The 21291-nt window shown below is 36.4% G+C and overlaps 1 protein-coding gene across 3 annotated transcripts in view; it reads left to right on the top strand.

The window, feature by feature from the left end:
- Positions 1-5082: 5082 nt before the first annotated feature.
- MTMR2 (myotubularin related protein 2) overlaps positions 5083-21291 on the top strand; it is a gene marked incomplete at its 5' end in the record, with an annotated part of 107879 nt that continues 91670 nt past the window's right edge. The window contains 2 exons of one of the 3 annotated variants that reach the window (XM_082844845.1): positions 5102-5162; positions 6309-6385. Coding sequence is in view for 1 of the 3 variants with exons in the window: in XM_082844843.1 (XP_082700969.1) it covers positions 5083-5162 (80 nt within the window). Of the gene's footprint in view, positions 5163-6213; positions 6386-13593; positions 13665-21291 lie in introns of those variants that run through there. The other 2 variants (XM_082844844.1, XM_082844843.1) reach the window with 2 other exon arrangements.

A 21291-nucleotide genomic window follows, 5' to 3' on the forward strand; every position in this document is an offset into this window, starting at 1 on the left:
ATCCCATTTGCCTCCTGGAAAGCTGGGGGAGAGTCATTAATTTTAGGGGACTTCCAGAGCAAAGAAGAATTGGACCAAGAAGTTTATAGAAGTATACTAAGCAAAGGAAATTTTGTTACCAATCCTCAATGAGCATTTAACTCAAAGGCTTGTTGTGAGGATTATATGAATTATTCATGAAGAAGCACAGCACAGTGATTAAGAAGATAGGCATCAGAGTTAAGTAGACTTAAATTGTACTTCAGGTGATCTTGAAATATTTAAACTTACAAAGCTTCAGAAATATTTACTCTGTAAAATAGGGATAATAATAGTACCTTAACAATAAGATTCTTTAGAATTATTTGAACCACTTTATGGAAAATACAGAAACTTTGCAATTACATAGTTCTATTTACAATGAACCCTTGACAGCCTTTATGCTCTGATTTTCATATATATTACATCTACATGCATTACAAACTCCACCAGAAAATGCTGTAAGTTTTGCTTTAAAAAGTATTATGTATTTTAAAGAAATTAAAAGGGAAAACAGTCTTTTATATTTATCCAGATAGTTCCCATTATTAATCTTCATCCTGAATGCCCAAGTTTCCCTTGGTATCATTTCTCTTTAGCCTGAAGAATTTCCTTTAGTGTATCTTGTCGTGTGTGTCTGCTGGCAACACATTCTCTTAATGTCCTTCATCTAAAAATGTCTTCATTGCACCATCATCCTTGAAAGATGTTTCTGTAAGAGACATATATATATATATATATATATATATATATATATATATATGTAGTTTTACCTTTTTTTTTTCTTTAAACACTCTAAAGATTTTGCTCTGCTGTTTTCTATCACTCATAATATTTGCTGGGAAACCTGTGACCCTTAGAATTGTGGTTCCCTATATGTAATGTGTCATTTTTCTGTAGCTGCTTTTAAGATTTGTTTTGGTTTTCAGCAGTTTAATTATGATGTGTCTAGGCATAGTTTTCTTTGAATTTATCCCATTTTATGTTTTCTGAGCAGCTTGAATCTGTAAATTTATGTTGTTGGTCAAATTTTGGTAAGTTTTTTTAGCTAGTTTCTTTAAATAGTTTTCTCTAATTTTTTCTACTTCTTCTGGGCTCCAATTCTTTGTATATTAGACCTTTTGATATTGTCCTACATGTCCCTTGGGCTCTGTTAATATTTTTTCCTCATGCTTTTTCATATTGGATAATTTCTATTGATTTCTGGCATTTTTCTCTGTTAAGTCCATTCTGCTGTTAGGCCCAGCCAGTGAATCTTTTTATTTCAGGGACTGTATTTTTCTTAAAATTTCCATTTGAATCTTTTATATTTGATTCCTCTGCTGAGTTTTACTATCTTTTCATTGATTACAAGTATATTGTCTTTTATTTCATTGAACATAGTTCAGTATTAGCTGCTTTGAAGTCATTGTCTAATAATCCCAACATTTTTGTCATCTGGAATTTAGCTTCTCTTTACTTTTTCCTTTGACACTAGGTCTCACTTTCTTGGTACTTTTAATGTCAAGTAATTCTGAATTGTGTGTTTGGCATTTATGAATGTTGTTTTAGAGTCTCTGGATTCTGTTTTATTTCTCTGCAAAGTACCGATGCTTTTGTTTAGCAAGAAATTAACTTGGTTTGAAACAAACTGAAGATTTTGTTTTGCTTGTAGTGGGTAACAACTCAAATCTTGCTTCAGTTCTTTTAACTGGAAGAGTAGTAGGTTTTTTATCTGAGCTGCTTGCATTCTGCCTTTATGTTATTCAAATCAAAATAGGGTTTTTAAAAAAAATTTGTTTTTATTGAATGATTTTTAAAATTCTATAGTGCTTTACAATTTTCAAAAGTTTCACGCAGATGATTTCATATAATCTCATAATAACCCCCTTTTCCCCTACTCCTATTGCCCCTCTCCCCAATGATAACCAACAACGAATTTGTTCTCTATATCTGAGTCTGCTTCTTTTGTTGTTTTACTCACTAGTTTGTTGTATTTTTTAGATTCCACATATATGTGATATCATACAGTATTTGTCTTTCACCATCTGACTTATTTCACTTAGCATAATGCCCTGCAAGTCATCCATGTTGCTGAAATGGCAAAATCTCATCCTTTTTTATGGCTGAATAGTATTACATTTTGTGTGTGTGAGTGTGTGTGTGTGTGTGTGTGTGTGTGTGTGTGTGTGTACACCACATCTTCTTTATCTGTTTATCTGTTGATGGACCCTTAGGTTGCTGCCATATCTTTGCAATTGTAAATAATGTTGCTATGAACATTGGGTGTATGTATCTTCAAATTAGTGTTTTTGTTTCTTTCAGCTATACACCCAGGAATGAAATTGCATATGTCTGAGTTTTTATACCGGGGCACAAACCCGCGTCCCCTGCATCGGCAGGCGGACTCTCAACCACTGCGCCACCAGGGAAGCCCCGAGTTTATAGTTTTTATCTGTGGAAAGGATACTATGCAACAAATTCTATGTAGAGAAAAACAACCCATTATATGGGTATTTTTAATGCCATATTAGAAATGAGAAAACTGAGTCTTGGTGAAGCATCTTAATCAAAATCACAGAGCAAGTAAGTGACAGAATCAGTATTCCAATTCAGATTTTTCTGGTTCCAAAGTCTGTACACTTAACATTACTGTGCTTTATTAATCATCAAATAGACTCATATACAAATTATTACATCATCAGGCAGATGGTTTCAAGTGCTCTATTAACACAGTGCTAAAAATGAACTGGGTAGTAGAAAGTACATGGGTCTCCCGTTCAAGAATTCATCAGTTTCTACTAAACTTAGCTTGGAAAATCTATGTCAAGGTATCAGATGACAGTGAGCCAGCATTTTGGAAGGCAGGTAGGGATGGAGAAGCAATATTTTTTTAATGAATCACTGTAGATGTTTACTCTTGTCAAGTGTTCCTGACTACCTATTCTCTCTGCCTACCAGAGGAGTACAGCTCTCTTTAAAAGTTATAGAAATGGGCTTCCCTGGTGGCGCAGTGGTTGAGAGTCCGCCTGCAGATGCAGGGGACACAGGTTCGTGCTCCGGTCTGGGAAGATCCCACATGCCGCGGAGCGGCTAGGCCCGCGAGCCATGGCCGCTGAGCCTGCGCGTCCGGAGCCTGTGCTCCGCAACGGGAGAGGCCACAACAGTGAGAGGCCCGCGTACCCCCCCCAAAAAAAAAAATTATAGAAATAAAACCCATCAGTTACCATCCTGTCCCTGCCAAGCTGGAGAATGGAACAGAAAGGCCACGTCTTTCTGCTTAAACACATATTCATTCATTGTAATAGGTACTATAGTTTATACTGAACACAACTAGGCTAGTTGTTCCTCTGGGGAAGGTACTTGCAAGTTAATATTTCAATTGCACTGGCCCTATACTTTAAGATTTTCTTAAAAACATCAGTTGTCAGTATAAATTAAATATAGTTTAAATCAACATAATTCTATTTATCCTAGCAAGGAAGTGTTTTTTTTTAAAAAAAACTCATTGTCTTAAGTTTTTCAGAAATAATCTTTGCATATTTTTATGCCACATACACAAGGTGATTGGGATTCAGTCTCTATCAGAAAAATTCTTTTATGTATCCTTCCTATGGCATTCCTTTGTCCTCTGTAACAGAAAATCACCAGCATAAGCATTTCTCCTTCACCCAGTTCTGGTTCTCTTATCACAGTTCTATCCCTCTACCCTCCCTTCCTGCCCTGCTTGGGAATTTGAGAGGACAGGGAAAGATTACTAAAAGTTTGCCCTCTGTCCAACACCACTGCATCCAACAGTATATGTGTCTAATGTTTTCACACAATTAACAGTTCCTTCCCCATTTCCTCTTTCATACTGTTTTTGTGTGGACAATGGATTAATGCCAAAAGTGATTTTCCCCTTCAGACACTTCCAGACCACAGAGACTTTAATCCAACTCACAGTAGGACTGAAAGTTTCAGCTTCTGTTCTAGCGCCCTTTCTACAATGCTGGGCCAGGGCTGCAACGGAAATAGAATGAACATTAACTTTTTCTCTACCTGTTTTATACTTTCCCTATTACCCTTCCCATACCAATCACTTGCTTACTTCTCAGCCCTGCTTCCTACATCTTCCTCTCCTACAGCCACCATTTTTGAAGTTGTTTTAGAAACTGTTGATATACATTAGTCCATTCCATCCTAACAACCCCTACGGAGACAGTAGTAATACTACTTACATTTGAGTATTTTCTATGTATCAAGCATTATTTTAAGCATTTAACATGTATTAACTCATTTAATCTCTGAAGCTATTATTATTCCTATTTTAAAGATAAGGAAGCTGATGTTCCATGCCTTGAATTACACTGCAAATAACTGGCAGAGGCAGGATTTGAATGCATGACTAACTCTAAAGCAGCCTTTATGATTTAATGAACAACTATTTAATCATTATTTTCAGCCCCTAATCCGGTGAACATTTTGCCATTTCATCTCTCACATCCTTATCCTTTACGCGTCCCTATGTTCTCTTCCTCCCTTCCTCATTCCCCAAGTCCCTCTGCCCCTCATCCTACTGTTTGCCCACGTTCCTTTATTACTCTGTCCTCCCACTCTCCCTGACCTCCACATTCCTGTCACAATCTTCCCAGTCCTTAAGGTCCTTGTCTCTTTCTTCTCTTCAGACGCTCGTTCGTAACATTCCCTGTTTCCTCTCTCTTATTTTTAAAATGTCCCCTCCTTCCGCAGCCCTGGTCCCTCCTGCCTCACGGAATCCCCTCCCCTCCGGTGCCGCCCCCTCACTTTCCCATCGACCAGCGGAGGCACGGCGGACACAGCTGGCGCGACGCGTGGGGGCGCTGGGGGTCACAGCGTGCGTGGCGCGTGGGGGGCGGGCGTCTGAGGGCGCCGCGGGGTCCTCCGGCTCCCCGGCAGCCCCCGCGCGCGGTGCAAGCTGGGGGAACATGGCCGCTTCCGGTCTCCCTCCTGGGCCGGCGCGGGCCTGACCGCGGCCCCTGCCAGTCGCACTCCGCCCTCCGTTTCTCCAGCCCGGCAGCCGCGGAGGTCGCTGCAGGCTTTCTCTCCCGCTGCCTCCGCCGCGCCATGGAGAAGAGCTCGAGTTGCGAGAGTCTTGGCTCCCAGCCGGCAGTAGCACGGCCACCCAGCGTGGATTCCCTGTCCAGGTAACCGGGACGCCCAGGGCCTTGCCCAGCGTCCGAGGGGGATGAAGAGGGGCCGGGGCCTCGTTGGATGGTGCCCCAGCTCGCCGCCTCTGGTTCCAGAAGACTGCGCCGGAATTCCTTCCCTAGGACTGGGAACGTCTTCTTTCTCCCTCTCTGGGGGTTAGAGGCTGGGAAAGAGGAGGTTAAAACTCACTGCTGCTTTTTCGGCTCCTCTACCTTTTGTATTCCGAGGTCGTTTTATCCGCGGTTGGGGAAGCCCCGGTTCATTACATTCTCTAATCTTTCATTACTTCTTAATTCATTTTTTTATAGCCCTTCCCCCATTTCCTCCCTGCCTTTCTCTCTTGACCACTCTTTCCAGAATCATCCTCCAGTGTTTTCTCCATTCGTCTTTAAGTCTTTGCTTTTTGGTTTCTTGCCGACTCTTTCGTCTCTTTCCCTTCGCTTCACTTATCTCTTTTACTATTTTCCTTACATTCTGATCTCCACCCCCGCCCCCCCCTTTGCTTTAAAATGTAAGTAAAAATACCCACCACTGTGCTTCTCTGGTCTGAATCTTGCAGCTGAAAGTCATTATTCCCGAGTAACTAATGAGCGGTAGTTTTCTTCCTTCTTGGGCTACCGGTTCTCCAGGTTATTTCTCTTGTACCAGATGGGATTTTGAGGAGGACTTTACTATGCAGCTTTGCAGAGAGCTGTTGTGAATGTTAACTACACGTGTTTCAGACGCAGTTTTTTCCTTTGGTTTTAAAATAATGATTTAAAATTTTATTAAGAAATAATTGGAAGACCTGTATTTGTTATATGGCCACAATGAAATCAGGTTCTTTTCCATTGAAAAATAGTCTAGTTGTTATTAGAGAGTTATTAGATACTAAACCGCTGTGAAAACACTATTTTCACTTTTTCCTGTGAATAAATTGAAGTTGCTCTGTGTCTTCTAATTCATTTTGGATTCTGCTAGATATGGGTGATACTGCCATTTTTTTTCCTGTGGCTGTTCGGGAACTCATTGAGAAATCATTAGCTGATCCCACCGTTCTAAATTAGATTCTCCTAAATGCGTTCATAGCAACCTGCCCACACTGTTTTCAGAGTCCTTAACAAGCACAGTGTAATTGTTGGTTTAATTGTCTTCTCTACTAGGCTATAAGCTACTTGAGGACAAGGATCGTATTCATCTTCATATCACCAGCATTAAACAGAGACCCTGCCTGTCAGAGGTGCTTAATAAATGTTTTTTTTTTTAATTTGTATATTGAGTTATCCAGGAGAGAAGAATTTTTCTTTGTGTTTGATTATGTACAGCGTACATTTGTTTTAAGTATTTTTTAAGTTTATGTTTATTACTTGGAAATTTAGAAAGCTGGGGATTTACACTCAGCTGTAAGATCATTCAGAAAACAGGTTGGAAAATTACAATTTTATGGGAGAATTACGAATGACAACTATGGCTCAGGATAGAGTGTAAAGAACAAAAATGAGGCAACTAGTAATCTCATCCAAGGGAGAGGATTTGGAACCACAGGAGGCAGCATAGTGTTGTTAGAAAGAAAGTACTGGAAGTCAGGAGGCTCAGGCTCTTTTAAAGTCCTAGGCTCAGCTAGTGATTTGGCCTGTATCATTTAACCTTTCCAGTCTGCAGTTTTTTCATCTTTTGAAATAAGGGGGTTGATCTAGAAAACCTGTAAGGTCCTTGGGAGCTCTAAAATTCTTTATCTTAATGATAATACTTGATGATAATAACCTTTGTTATGAATTTTTGCAATTACACTAAATAAATGTCTGTTAGTATTACAAACTAATGTACCTACCTGTGCCACTTAAGCACAATTATTTTCTAAAAAAAAAAAAAGTCCAGCAACTTTAAAGTTTATATATATATATATTTTTAACTTCTTAATGAAACATTATGTTACATATGAATTTGAGAAAATTAAGAACTCCTTGAATTTTGACTAGAGTATGTTAGCTTCATCCCCTCCAGACAAAAATATAAGTATGACTCTACTTTCACAGGAAAATGCCAGCTTTTATTCCTCTTCTCTAGAAGGTGGAAAAATAACATTTGATTGTCTACTGTATACAGTCCACCCTGCTAAATTCTTTCATATCTTTTATTTCATGAATCATTACACCTGTTTGTGGTATTCTCTTTAATCAACATTATAGAAAAGCTGCATTGTAGACACTTGTTAGAAAGCCTAATTTTAAACTTAATTTAGGGGAACAGTCACAGATGATTCTAGTACATGGGGGACGGGGGTGGACAACTGTGGTTATAAAAGCAATGTTAAGTGGCTACCCAAATTAAGTTTATTACTTTTGTTAGCCTATAATAAAGCAAAATATTGGTGTTTGAACTGTATTATCTCAGCCTTTTGCAGAAATCTCACCCTTAAATTGTAGTTATGCTTTTGTTTTATACAATTAGGAAATTTTCATTTTCAAATTTTCAATTAGGAAATTGCCTTGTGAAATTGTTTTGATATCTCCTGTAGAATAATAGTTAATAATACTGTTCAGTGTGTTACAGATTGTCTTTTACACATTTGATTAACAAATTTCTGCTGAGTTTAGTTCCAAGGAAAATTGTTTATGCAAAAAATTATATTTCCTATTTGTTTGAAAATGGAAACTATTAATGCATCTTCAATTTGGCAAAAGACTTAAGTCAGATTTATAACTGAAGTTGGTAATATACTCATCTTTAATTTCTTAAAGTACTTCTGTTAGATGAATTCATTTTAAATATTATGTTTAAATGTGTTAATTTGTAAAATGTTTTACACTGTTCTGGGAAGTAGGAAGAATATAAATCTGAAAAATAGTACTGTAACCTATGTGGTTGCCCATTGTTTTTTGGAAAATGACACACTCCATTTAAGTTGGGTGACTAGCTCTTGTGGGATCTGTAGTTCACACTAAGCATATATTGAATCTTGATATTTATATATCTACTGCCTATGTATGTATCTATAAATCTGTAGTCAGCTCAGAATTGCCGTTGCTCTGGCTTTGCCTTCTAGGTCATCATAGGCCTGATATCTTTGGTCACAGAAGAACAGTTTCATTCTTCGTATGATATTCACATAGCAGTTTCCTAATCAGCTGTATATGATTAGGAATTACATCATCTTGCATCCTTAAAAAAAGTAATTTTCTTTGGTGAGTCCTGCTTGGTATTGTCTACTTCAGTGAGCTGTTCAGCAGCTCTTGTATATCCTGCTATTGTCCATTCATCACACATGTTCTGCCCCACAGAGAGAGAGAGTTGTGAAAAAATTCACTTCAGCACACTGTTTATCTGGCTGTATTCCATAATTTTCTTCTTGTTGGTTTTGCTCTGATTCTTGTGTAGGATATTGATAAAACAACACTGTAGGCTGGATATGGTAGCTAGGGTAGGCCTGAGCCTTAGAATTGTAGAAGTTATACAGCAGAATTTGATACTATATTGGTACTATTCTGCCTTCTTAGTCTGGTTTTCCATTTTGTACACTGTTATAAAATGTACTGCTTAAGTGAGTTTCTTTGATTACTTTTTACAGTGCATAATCACATGCTAATATATCTGGTGCTGAATATGTGCCCAGTGAATGATTGAATAAAGAAATGTTGACTGAATGTTCACCCCACTTGTCTTATTTGCTGTTTCTATTCAAAGAATTAAAAAGGGTTTTCTTATGTGGATTTGGCCTGTAAAGTCACAACTTCAGGTTCAAGCTGGGAAGTTACCCTTGCATGAAGCCTCTTGACACCCTGAGCTATTTTATTGGCTGCATTATCTTTTCTGTGCCCACTCCTGTACGTCTTCACAACATTGTTTCCTTAGCCTACCGGATTTTCCATCTGTCTTGATTACTTTGGTCTCTTTCTCTCTAATTTATTTTTTCAGTCATTTTATTTAATGTATATTTCTTTCATCCTATATATATATCCTCATTTTCTAATTACTCTGGGTACCACTTGTTTGTCTCAGACGATTTTGGGTTATCAGTTGATTTCTAGTCTGTATAGTCGTTAGTATTTATGAGCATTCTGTATTTACGTTTAACTTAGATTAAAAAAAATCAGAGGGGAGGTGCACATAATGTAATCAAAAAAGTAGCTCCAACTAATTAGATTTTTGAATTGCATGTCTTCCTTAAAATTATCATCATTCGAAAACAGTAGATCCTGGATTTCTGTTTCTATGAGTTTTGATGGTACTTATAGCCTGAAGAGGTAGGAGAGTTTTTAAGATTTCTAAAATACATTTTGTCATAAGGTCTCATTTCTAGTTTCAGCCCCAAGGTTACTTAGAGGTGATGTAAGTAGGAAATATCCTTTTAGGTTGTTTTTTCAGTAGTGGTGATGGATTTGTATCCAATCACACATTCTTACCAATACTCCTTTTGACTCTTGGCATGTCTTCTGAGGCAGCTGGCCTGATTGGTGGTAGAAACTATAGGTACAGAACAAAGTGAAGCTAATAGGTTGAATCTCCAACCTTGGCCTTGTTATTAACACCTTGCATCAGACATTGAACATTTTGGTAGCCTAAAAATTACTTATTTTGGGTTTCATTATAACAGGACCCTAAAAGAACCTTAAAGTTCTGTTAGATAAGATCCAATATTCTTGTGAACTAATCAGTAATTGTATATATCTTTCTGGAAGAACATTTAAATTACTTACCAATCAAAAGTATACAAGTTAATACTAAGGCTGAGACTGGGTCCTGTGTATGTTTTATTCTTTCTTCCTTATGCTATCATCAATAGTCTTCTATTAATATAGGTCAGTAGTTCCAGGACAGTAGCATCAGCATCCCTTGGGAATTTGTTAAAATACAGATTTCCTGGGCCTACCTCAAGTCTAACTGAATCAAAAGCTTTGGGGGTGGAGACCGCAGTTTGTATTTTAATAAGACCTCCAGGTGATCCTGATGCATGCTGAAGTTTGAGAACCATTGTCTTGGGTCTTTTCCTGATAGTTGCCTAGTAACTCCATCAATATTAGTTGAAATGGACTAGATTAAGGTCTGTGTTAGAACTACTATAAGCCTGTTACTTAGCACTTTTGTAAAAATACTGACTGAAGTAGTGAGAGGTAAAAGTCATCTCTTGTGGATTTATTGTATCTCGCTTTTTGGAAATTTCCTGAGCTTTTTTCTTTCGTAGCTACAAGAAAGAACACCAAATCAAGAATATATGTTTTAGGGTTTTCTTAAAAATAGATCCTTGATGAGATGCATTAGTGGTAACATACATATTAAAAAAGTATTATAAAGAATTCCAGGAGGCCATCACCTGAACCGATAAAGGATTATGTCCAAGGGAAGGAAATAACCCAGATACAGATGTTCAGTAAGCAGTGAGTTTATTTTGGAAAGCTGCCAGGTAATGCTATTGTATTCAAATTCATCAGGGACAAAGGTTGCATGTGATTCAGGACTTGACCATTCTCTAGATTAGTATAGAATATTTTCTCTTTTTAAAGGAAGTTAGTTTTGAATAGGTAAAGCACTTGCCATCTCTGGGCCTACTCTATAATTTAGTTAAATCAGTGGGTAGGATTAAAACTATTGAGAGGTGATATGGATAGGGAGTGATCTTATAAGCCTGCATTCCACAGGAAGTCAGGTTAAAAGCGGAACTATATAAAATGAAAGATTGATACAAGGTTCTTAAAATTAAAGGGACTAGAGAAGATGCCCTCTTAATGAAAATAATAACCTCAATTCCCTTTCCTGTAGCTTTATTACACAGAACTGATTGTGCTTATCCCTCTTAATTTGTTTCTCTATACGTACCAATGTTGTCATCACTATAGACCACTAATGAGCAAGCTTCATAATTCTTCTCCTGGCCAAGTACATAGTACCCATGCAGTAATTGCTGATGAACTTTCCTTCTTTCAAAGACTCTTTACTGGATGTGATTAACTCTTGACCTCTTTAAGTACTTCTTAGTCTAGATTAAAGAAGGGCAAATGCTATGTTTTCAATATAATAAAAATTAACTTTTAAAATGTTTCAACCTATACACTTCAAAAAACCTAAATACACTTACTTGGAAAACTCTTTATTATTTTTTTAAAGTTAGGATTTAGGTTTAGAGTATAACAGAAAATCAAACTAACAGTGGCTTAAAACAGATATTTTGTGTTTTTTTTTCCCCCCACAGTAAAAGCCCGGAGATTGTTAATACAGATCTGATATAGTGGATATAAAGTATCAAGGACACAGACTCTTTCTGACTTAGTGTATGTTACATTCCAGTGTTAGCTCAAAAACTGAAATTGCTATTGCAATGCTTTACCCATTGGATCTTCATTAGTTGAAAGGAAGGAGGAAGGGAAGAAGAGAGGCATGTTCCTCTATGTAAAGAATACTTTTTTTGAAGTCACATACCGCCTTTAAGCTTACATCCAGTTGGCCAGATCATAGTCCCATGGCCATACCTAGCCACAACGGAGGCTAGGATACGTAGTCTCTTCTGGGAGGCTTTATTCTGAGCTGGACATTGGAGGTCTATCTCTAAGGAATAGGAGAGAATGGGTATTGGAGATAGTCAGCAGCTTCTTCCACGTATACAAATAAATCATCTTAAAGCAAGGAAAATATTTTTCAGTTCGAGTGTACAACACTTAATTTATGCCAAAGGCATTCTTAGATTTGCCTGCAATGACCATAATAGAAAATGCTTGGAAAGAGATGATATATCATAGCAGACCGAAATAGAGAACTGTATCTTGGAATGCTCTAAACTCTTGAGTTTATAAGCTTTTTACTTTTTTTGTTTGTATTATCTTGGGCCAGATTTTTATAATCTTAATCTAGGACCATAAAGGGGATAGACTTATTAATTGCCAGGTGATTAAGAGAAAGGCAAATAGAAATCAGATGAGAAATGATCAGCTGTTATTTCATTTGAAGAGCTCAAGGAGTTGCCTGGTAAAGTAGTGGTGGTATGAGGATGATGGCCTACACTGATTACTCCTCTGCAGTTTGGCGTTCATTTCCAAGCCATGTATCCATGTGTTGTATCTCCCCCTAGAATATTGCATCAGGTCACACTTAGGTATTTTCTCTCATTTCAGTTCAAAATCTTTGGTCTTCATAAGAGAAATAAAGCAGGCCATTTTGGGTTATGTTAATTTATGAATGCTTTTGCCAGTATCTTATGTTTATTTTTACATCTTCAACCTAAAGGTTTGATTGAAAATTCAGGGAATTCAGTGTTTTATGCATTTTTGTGTCATCTAACTTAAATATTAATATTTTAAGCATGTAATGTCAAACAGAGGAGTTTAATCATTTGGGGATAAATAGAGAAGGGTAGAAGAGTCTCTTCTGGGTTGATACAGCATTATTCATTGGGCTCATAGGGTTTAATAGGCATGGGTTACAAATATATCCATCTCCTTAACAGAATTGCCATTACTGAAAACAGCAAGTGAATAGTTGTTCACCTAGGCCTTTGTTAGGAGGTTGTATATTAGCAAAAGGTGTAATAACTTTGGCTGATGATGGGCTAGTGATTATGAGCCTTAATTTTCTTGAGTTGAGCCGGGAAATGCAGCAAATGTCAAAAATAAAATTTTAATATGATATGAATGTCCTCTGTTACTAGTATTGGATAATACTCTTCCATTTTAACCAAAGGCAGTACCTAAAAATATGAACATCTGAGATAAGCTTTGCTTTTCAAGTGGTAGAAAGTTGTTGTAGTAAACAATTAATAGTATTAATATCAACAGTCCCAATAATAATAATATAAATAATAGCACTTAACATTTATTGAGTGCTTACTATATGCTAGGCATAGTGGTAAATCCCTTATATGCATTTTCTCATATAATCCTCATAACTGTATAAAATGAACAGTATTACTGTTTCCATTTTACAGATGAGAAAACTGAAGATTAGGGAGAGCAGTTTGACATTTGAACCCAAGTCATTTTTAACTTCAGAGTCTCTGTGCTATAATGAGCTCATCATACCTGACGATCTGGTGCCCCAGCTCCAGGGCAAAACTTGGTAGTTAAGGGCAGTGCCAGGGCAGGTCAGTTGGGTTGTCTTGATGAGGAAATGAGTTTCCTTGACCAGCTGTACTGCTGAGCAGGAGAAGGATAAGGTACGCAATACATTAGTGAATTCAGAATGTCCATCTTTGGAGAGAATTTTCTCTAGCTTTGAATGTTTTTTCTTCTGACAGAAAATAGGATTTTTTTTTCTTTGCCTGATGATTAAGAGGATAGTATCATTTTCATTCAGAAGAATAGTTTTACATTTTGAACATCAGATAAATAAAAAAGCAAGTAAACATGATGCCTCTTCCCAACCCTCCCTCCCCTGTAGGCTTCACAGAATACTTTAGAATACTTTACTGTAGGGTTCCTTAAATATCTGAATTCCCCTAAGTTCCTTTGTGTTTGTTTACAGTTAATGTGTTAAGAGCCATTGACATTTGAAGATCATCAGAAGTGAAGATAAAACATCTCAAAAATTATAATGTAAGTGAATGGGAAAATGGAAATAAAAAATGGACAGAAGGGAATATTGCCAACAATATTTCTGCAATTCATATATTACCCCAAATGCAATTTATGCATATGACTAACCAGTAACTTCAAACTTTAGTCCCAATTCCAAGTCCTAGTTCTTAAAATTCTGTTCTCTTCTACCTAGGGAAAACAGTCACTAAGTTTTAGTCATCAGTAATTTTCCATTAGGATTCTTTTGGCTTCCATGTACTGTTTTTTGCTTTTTTCTCCTTAGTACTTTGCACTTTCACAGGGGGTTATGTTGTATTTAAAATTGTACGTGTGTAGAGACTGAGGTCTTCGCTTTCTAGCTGCTGATGTATGTTTTGCACAGTTTTAATTTTACTGTCATTCTTTATGTTTCTTGGCAGAACTATGACCAGTAAGCTAGCTAGCCTCCTCCCTGCCTTCCCTTCTGTCTTTACCAGCTCCCTTCCTTCCTTTCTTACTCTCTGTAAGTATTTGTTTAACATAGATTATGTCCTGAACATTGAGCTAGATCCAGAAATCCTAAGACCTTGTTTCTGAAATAAGTTATGTCATCTTGTTATGTCATCTTTTTATACAGTTGGTACATTAGAGATCATGTAGTTAATTTCTCAAGTGTGGCTGAGGCCCGCCTGCACATCTCAGTCACTTGTGGTGCTTGGTGAACACTTAGCTTCCTGGGTTCCAGGCCAGACATTCTGAATCACTGGGAGTGGGCCCAGGAGTCTTTACTTAAAGTGAGAACCCCACCGATCCAGTTACTTTTTGGATTCTAGTACAGCTCTATAAGTTTGCAGTTGAGGGAACGACCTAGAGAAGTTTCATAACTTTACCCAAAGGCACCATAAGTGCTAGAAGGCCAGGAATGGTTGGTGGTGTTTTCTCCAAAGTCATGGAGATATTTAGTGCCAGAAGTGATCTGCTGACTCCTAGACTTCAAGTCACGTTGTGGGTTTTATTAGGCCAGACAGCGTATATATATAAAATCACAGGCAGTTCATCACTGTTTCTGAAAAAAGTAACTAAAAAAATAACTGAAGAACATCAACTGTTTGTTTCTTCATCTTTAGTCAGATATATGACTGGTTCTGATTTTGAAATCACTGGGGTTGGGGGGAACCCCTGGTAGTCCAGGAAGAGGAAAAAAACCTTTTATTCCCACCATGGCACTATCCCTACTTGGTCTTTAAATTTTATGCTTCTGAAAAGGAAGGATCTGATTTCCATTTTGAATGATGGGTAGCTAGCATAGTGCTTTGCAAATAGTAGGTGCTTGATAAATAGTATGAACAGGTTACTGTTAAAACTTTGTTTTGTTTCCTTTGTATTCTATAAGCTATTATTAGGAGTGGTTTTATTTGCTTTGTACAGAAGCTGATACTTTGTATACCATGCCAGAGACCTTAAATAATTGAAGTCATTTATATTTATGATACTCCATTGTTGTAGTTGATATTCACAATATCTCTGAGGGACTAAATTATTCTAAAGTATTTTCTGAACTATATGTATTTGAATTAATTTTAGTGTTGTATGTGTTTTATATTGTATTGTGTATGGTATGTTGATAGTTACTGAATTGTAACCTTACATTAGTAAATGTCGTTATCCAATTTTCTTTGAAATATTCTGTAATTCTCAAATTAACGACTGAGTTTAACTATAAAATGCTATTACTCAATTTTCCGGAAATTTTGGGACATGTTTTAACTGTAAGATTTTTAAAAAGACATTTTAAGATCACATATTCATTTCTAATAAGCTGTATTTTTGTAATTTAAAATTTTCTTCCCATAAAATATTTTTGTTTGCTCTTTTTGTAACCACAAACTTAAAATTGTAAATATGGTGGTTCTAAAAAGGAGTCTTATCACACAGTATAATTCCTTCATTGTATTCCTTGATACTTTCTTAGGCCTGTGGTTTTTAGTTCGGATTCTACTTCTTAACTATGACCCTGGATGAGTCCCTTGATTTCTCTGAGCCTGATTCCCTTATCTGGAAAAAGGGTAAAATGATACTTGCTGTCCTATTTTTACAGAATCGTTGTGAGACCTAAATATGGTGACTTATGCTGATGACAATAATTTAAAAGAATAGTTAATGCCTGTGTAGTGTGTACCATGTAGTAGGCACTGTTTTAACTATTTTACATATATTCATTTAATTTTCATAACAGTCCCGTTAGGTATAAGAATTATCATTATCCCCACTTTATAGATGAGGAATCTGAGGCACAGAGAGGTTAAGTAACTTCCTTGAGGTCACAACAGGGTGGTAGAACCAGAATTTAGTACCAGGCAATCTAGCCCCAGAGTTGGTAATATGTATGGAAGATAAATGTGTATGAGCGCTCTTTGACATTTGTAAAAGGCTATACTAACGTTAAGTATTATTATTCTAAAAGTACTTTAAAAGAGAGATGTTTTCCTCATCCTTTTTATACAGATAGAGGAAAAAAAGGCAAAAACAAGCAAGAAAAAACAACCAGCTTAATCTGGTAAATAGAGAATAGTATTCAAAATTAAGAAGGGATAAATCACAGAATGATGCCAATACATTAGATTTTTAATTTAACCATTCCAGGCTAGGAAGAGGAAGAGACGTTGAATGCTCTTATTTTCCTACAAAATGTTTTAGTGAGTGCAGGACAAAACAAAATGAAACACCTATTCACTTATATGACTGAAGTTTGTGCAGAAAAGTAATATCTCATTATGCTGATGGGGTCGTTACCAATTAATAGTAATAATTTGTTTTTCTCTGTCTTGGGAAAACGAAATGTCTCTCTAGATAGCCTAAAGAATGGATATGTGACTTCATGGTTTTAATAATGAATTCAGATTTTCATGATGGAATGAGAAAATTACATGTAAGGTCATTTATCAAAGCATGAATTCCCCATGTGTTTTCTATTGTTTGTCCAGTTAAAAGTGTTTGTTGAGCAAGCGTTTACAGAATAGGTCAACTCTCCTCTTTTTAGTGTTTCTGCCCTTATACTTCAATTTGGATGGAAGTGTTCATTTCTAAAAGGAACTGCAATTTCAATGTAGTGTGCTTTGAGCTCTATTCTTTCAACTTTCAGTTTAGTGCCACATTTTTCCCAGCTAAATTGCTAACTTTTCCTCTCTAGGCTACTTATGAATCCATGTGAGTTTTAATTTCAGCTCACATCAGAGTCTGAATCAGGATTTTTGAAGGGGTTCTGAGAAACTCTTTTAAGGAGTTGCTGAGGGTGTTGGGATTGGTGCTGGGACTGAAAGTCCCTCCTCCTGTCCAATTGTCATCCCATTCCCCGTGGACACACTCATTTTGGCTAGAATACTTTGGCTTTTACCTATTTATTTATATTTCCAGATAAGATCTTTGAAGAAATAATACTCTGCAGAAGAAAAACATGTATGTAAACCATTTCTATACAACCTGGTTTTTCACACTTTCTGTTGCATTACCAAGTAATATGCTCTAACTTTTAGTTAGGGAAATGTAGTTGATAGACCTGAAAATAAAATAATACAAATTAAACTGTATCCAAGGTCATGTGTACCTCAGAACCTAGGAATTTTCCAGACTAAGTGCCAACATGCACTGCACCAGCTGTCTCAGAGCTCAGATCTCCTTTGTTTCTCAGAAGAATACAAAATGTAGGCTCTCATCTGTCAATCAGATGCCATGATGGTAAGATCACTTATGTCATCTCTTTTATACTATAGATTGGTTAAGTTAAGAAATTCAGGTTTCTGGTGTAGCATTTAAAAAAATAATTACTATAAGCTGTAATTAATTTGTTGGGGGAGTTGTTTTTCTATTTTGGAGATCCTGCAAATATTCTGACAATACGTCTTTTGTATCCTAAGTGCATTATACACACTGCAGGCCCTTTTTTTTTTTAATAAAATTTCCAAAAGAATGACTAATAGAGCATGAACAGTGCTTATGCACTGTAGTCCATTGTGTAAGTATTGACAGCAAAATTTGCATTTCTAGAAAAGCTCGTTCACAGTCAGAACGTAGAATACATTCTTTAATGTTCTTGGGCAAACATGCTATGTATGTGTTCAGGACATTACTTACAGGAGAATACTTTTTTGGAAAGAACCTTTTCTTTCCATGGAATACTGAAGAAAAATTGAATTAGCAGTAGGAGTGAAGCAGTTTAAATAAGGCAAGTGATTTAAATCTTATTGTAATGATTATAGTCAGTAATGACTGGAAATAAAAGAAATTAAATCCTCGGGAGGCATTGTTTACTAGGATATATGGAAGGATAGGTGACTTGTTTCTAGGTTGTTTTGAATTAAGAGTGTAAAATGTTGGTATGTTTATCTGCATCCCTAATTTTCAGACACACTTTTTTACTTTTGCTAGAAATGTTTTTATGGGATTTTGAAATGTTACATCAGGAGAACTAAGAGGAGTATAACTATATTTTTGGCATCATTTAGTGCTTGAATTTTATTGTGAAATACACCAGTGTTGGTGCGATTGACAATAAAGTAATGTTAATTCCATTAACAGTCCAGCAAACCAGCAGAGTCAACGAGGGTCAGTGCTTTGCTAACAGTTACGTTGAAAAATACTGGTGATGAAATTGGTTTTGTGATTGAAGCTTTGGGCCAGTCTTCTGCTTGAATCTATCAGAAGTTACACAGGATGCACGTATGCATGTGTGTGAGGGTGTGTGTGTGTGTGTGTGTGTATGTGTATAATATGTACATATTTATATGTATTAAAAAATTTTCCCCTTGATATTTGTGCTTAGTATTCAGTGATTCGTCCGTTAACTAAAACTTTTTTTACGTTTAAAAGTTTATACGTTTAGTTATCTTAGTCAAATGAAGACATTTTACAGTGTACATCTGAGTGAAAAGTACTTTTAGGGCCAAGGGCTCTGCTTCATTTTAATTTAATTAGTGGGTTCCTTTTTAAAAGGAGACCCTTATTTCTGATTTCATACTGTTTTCCTTTCTGACAAGGGTACTCTTGTATTTCCATGATACTATTCATTGAACGCTTTCTACCAGTTAAGTATTTAGTACGAATTGCTTTCTACAGGTCATGTTTTTTATCCTTACTATGGTCTTAATAAGATATCATTACCTTATTTTATAAAGAAAGAAATTAGGTTAAGTAACTTGCTTGAATTATTTGCTAAGCGGGAAACCAAGTCCTTGTGACCCTGCAGCTCATATTTTCAGCTACTGAGCACTTCTGCATCTGTGCTCTATGCTTTGTGTTCTCTTCTGTGTTTCCATTGCATCCTTTATATCCTTTCAGTCCTGCATTTTACTATTATGAGATACTTAGATATCCAGCATCTTCCTTAGACCATAAGTCCCTTGAAGAAAATGAATCTGTTTTCAACACTGTCCCCAGTACATGATACATTGGTGATGTCAGTAAATGTCTGTGAGAGGGGAGGGTATGAAATAGGAGACTTAGGAAGTTCCTGCCCCGCAAATGGAGGGGAAGAGTGTGAAGAGCCAGAGGGAAGATGGCTAAGAGGCCTTTAGTGGAGGTAGAGATTCTTAGTCTCCATCCTTGAAGGAAGCTGAGGGGTACTTTGAGGCATGGGAATATTTGGAATTGATAAGTGACCCCTGCTATCTGGAGACAGATTTTTCTGCCTTTGCAGCATTACCAGGGATGCTTGTAAGTTCACTAGTATTGAGGCAAGAAATACTTTTGTGGTAGGTACAAAAATTCATTTGTTTAGACATAATTGTCATAATTAGCAAGTTTTTAGCCTGATTAATTCTCAGGAATAAGTATAACTTAAAAAAAAATCTAACTGAAACAAACAAAAAAATTGAAAAGTGGAGAGTACCTTATTTAATACTATATATTTTGAAAAGCATATAAAGAGTAATTTCTATCTTCCTACCAATGATTAGTTTGTATAACTCTGTTCGCCTAAATGCTACACTTTGACATAGTAGAACTTTTGAGACCGAAAGGGTGGAACATTGCTCTTAGGAATAGTGTAGCAAGGGAGAAAGATATTCTGTTGCAATAACAACAGACCAGTAAATGTGTGGGAAAGACTAAGAGTCAGATGATGGGATTTCTGTTTTGATCTTGTGGTGGAAAGAAAACTGCATCACTCTGGCTGAGATAGTGGCAGGACTATTGAAAAATAGTATGACTAGTGCTGTCCTGTATTATGCCTCTCTTAGTCACTATAAAGCTAAGTTCAGTTCTTTCATAGGTATGTGTGTATGTTCATTTGGTTATTCTGTGGAGCCAGAAGTTAACATTTAAATAATATTGACTTGAATCCTTTAAATTAGGAATAAAGAGAATAATATAGTTTAGGGTAGAATAAGAAGTGGGTTAAAGAGGGGAGTTCTACTGGGAATGGTTTCCCATTTACAATGGCCATGGCTCTGCAAATTTGGATAAGCACATCTGAGAATGTAAATTGTTTGCATGTTCATATAATCTTTAACTGGTCTTCCAAAGGATTATACAACGGATCAGAATTTAGAATATCACGCAGTTTTATTCTGAGATATTTTGAGCCTCCTGAGAAAAGCAGTCTACATATGAATAAGTATAAAGAATAATTAGTATTAGTAACAAGAGTATTCCACAGTGCTGGTTATATTTTTATCAGTTTTGTAGCTTTTGAGAAAATATTCTCTCTATAACAACTTTATTAATTTCTAAAATGTGTGTTTTATTTATACTTTTTTTTTGACATAGCACACTTCTCTAAGTACAGACATTACTGCTCTTGAGGGCAGAAATTGTTTGGCCTACCCTTGAGGTATTATGATTGTTTTTGTTCCGAAGTACACTTACCTTTCCATTATTCTGAACCTTATTAATAACCTGCAGGTTATCCAGGGCCAGGGAATGTTGTATTTATTTATGGCTTAGGTATTTGAACCTTGTCAGTGTTTTTTTGTACCTCCATTAAAGGATTTATAGGAACAGAATGATTATAATTTGATACTATTTCTTAATAACAATTCTGATAAAAGGTTTGGGTAGAAAAGTGCCCACACTAATTGAAAATGAATAAAATTTCACGATGTTGCTGCTGTGTGACGGCCTTTTCATAGGGAAAGTTTATGCAGTATACGTAAGAAATAATGTTGATGGAGAAGTCTTTGAATCACATTTTCATATGGGACAATAGTTCATTTCTATGTATGTATGCATGTGTGTGTATAAGAGGGAAGAGTTGGGGGCATTATGACTATCAAGAGCTGAAAGGGATATTAAAAATGGTAAAATCCAGTTTAGCAAATATTTCCAATAGTTAGAACCATAACTCTTCATTTATAATCCTAGAATTTTATCTCTAGGATTTTTATGCTCTGAATCATAGAACCTTAGATTTGAACTTTGAGACCATCTTGTATAGCAGCTCCACCCCTCAGGTCTTCCTTATGACTTGAATGTCATCATTCACAAAGCCCCTCACTTCCTCAACACTTGTGCTCCATTTTGGAGATCACTCTCATCAAAGAAAAGAGGCATTGGGTACAGGAAATGACCCTTTTGGTAGCCTGTCAATTAAATGGAATATGGATAGTGGAGAATGATTGCTTAGTTTGGAACCATAGTTGTATTTCTCATTTAAGCATACATTTGGAAGAAT

Source organism: Leucopleurus acutus (genome assembly GCF_964270905.1).
Source record: "Leucopleurus acutus genome assembly, chromosome: 8".
Taxonomy (NCBI): Eukaryota; Metazoa; Chordata; class Mammalia; order Artiodactyla; family Delphinidae; genus Leucopleurus; species Leucopleurus acutus.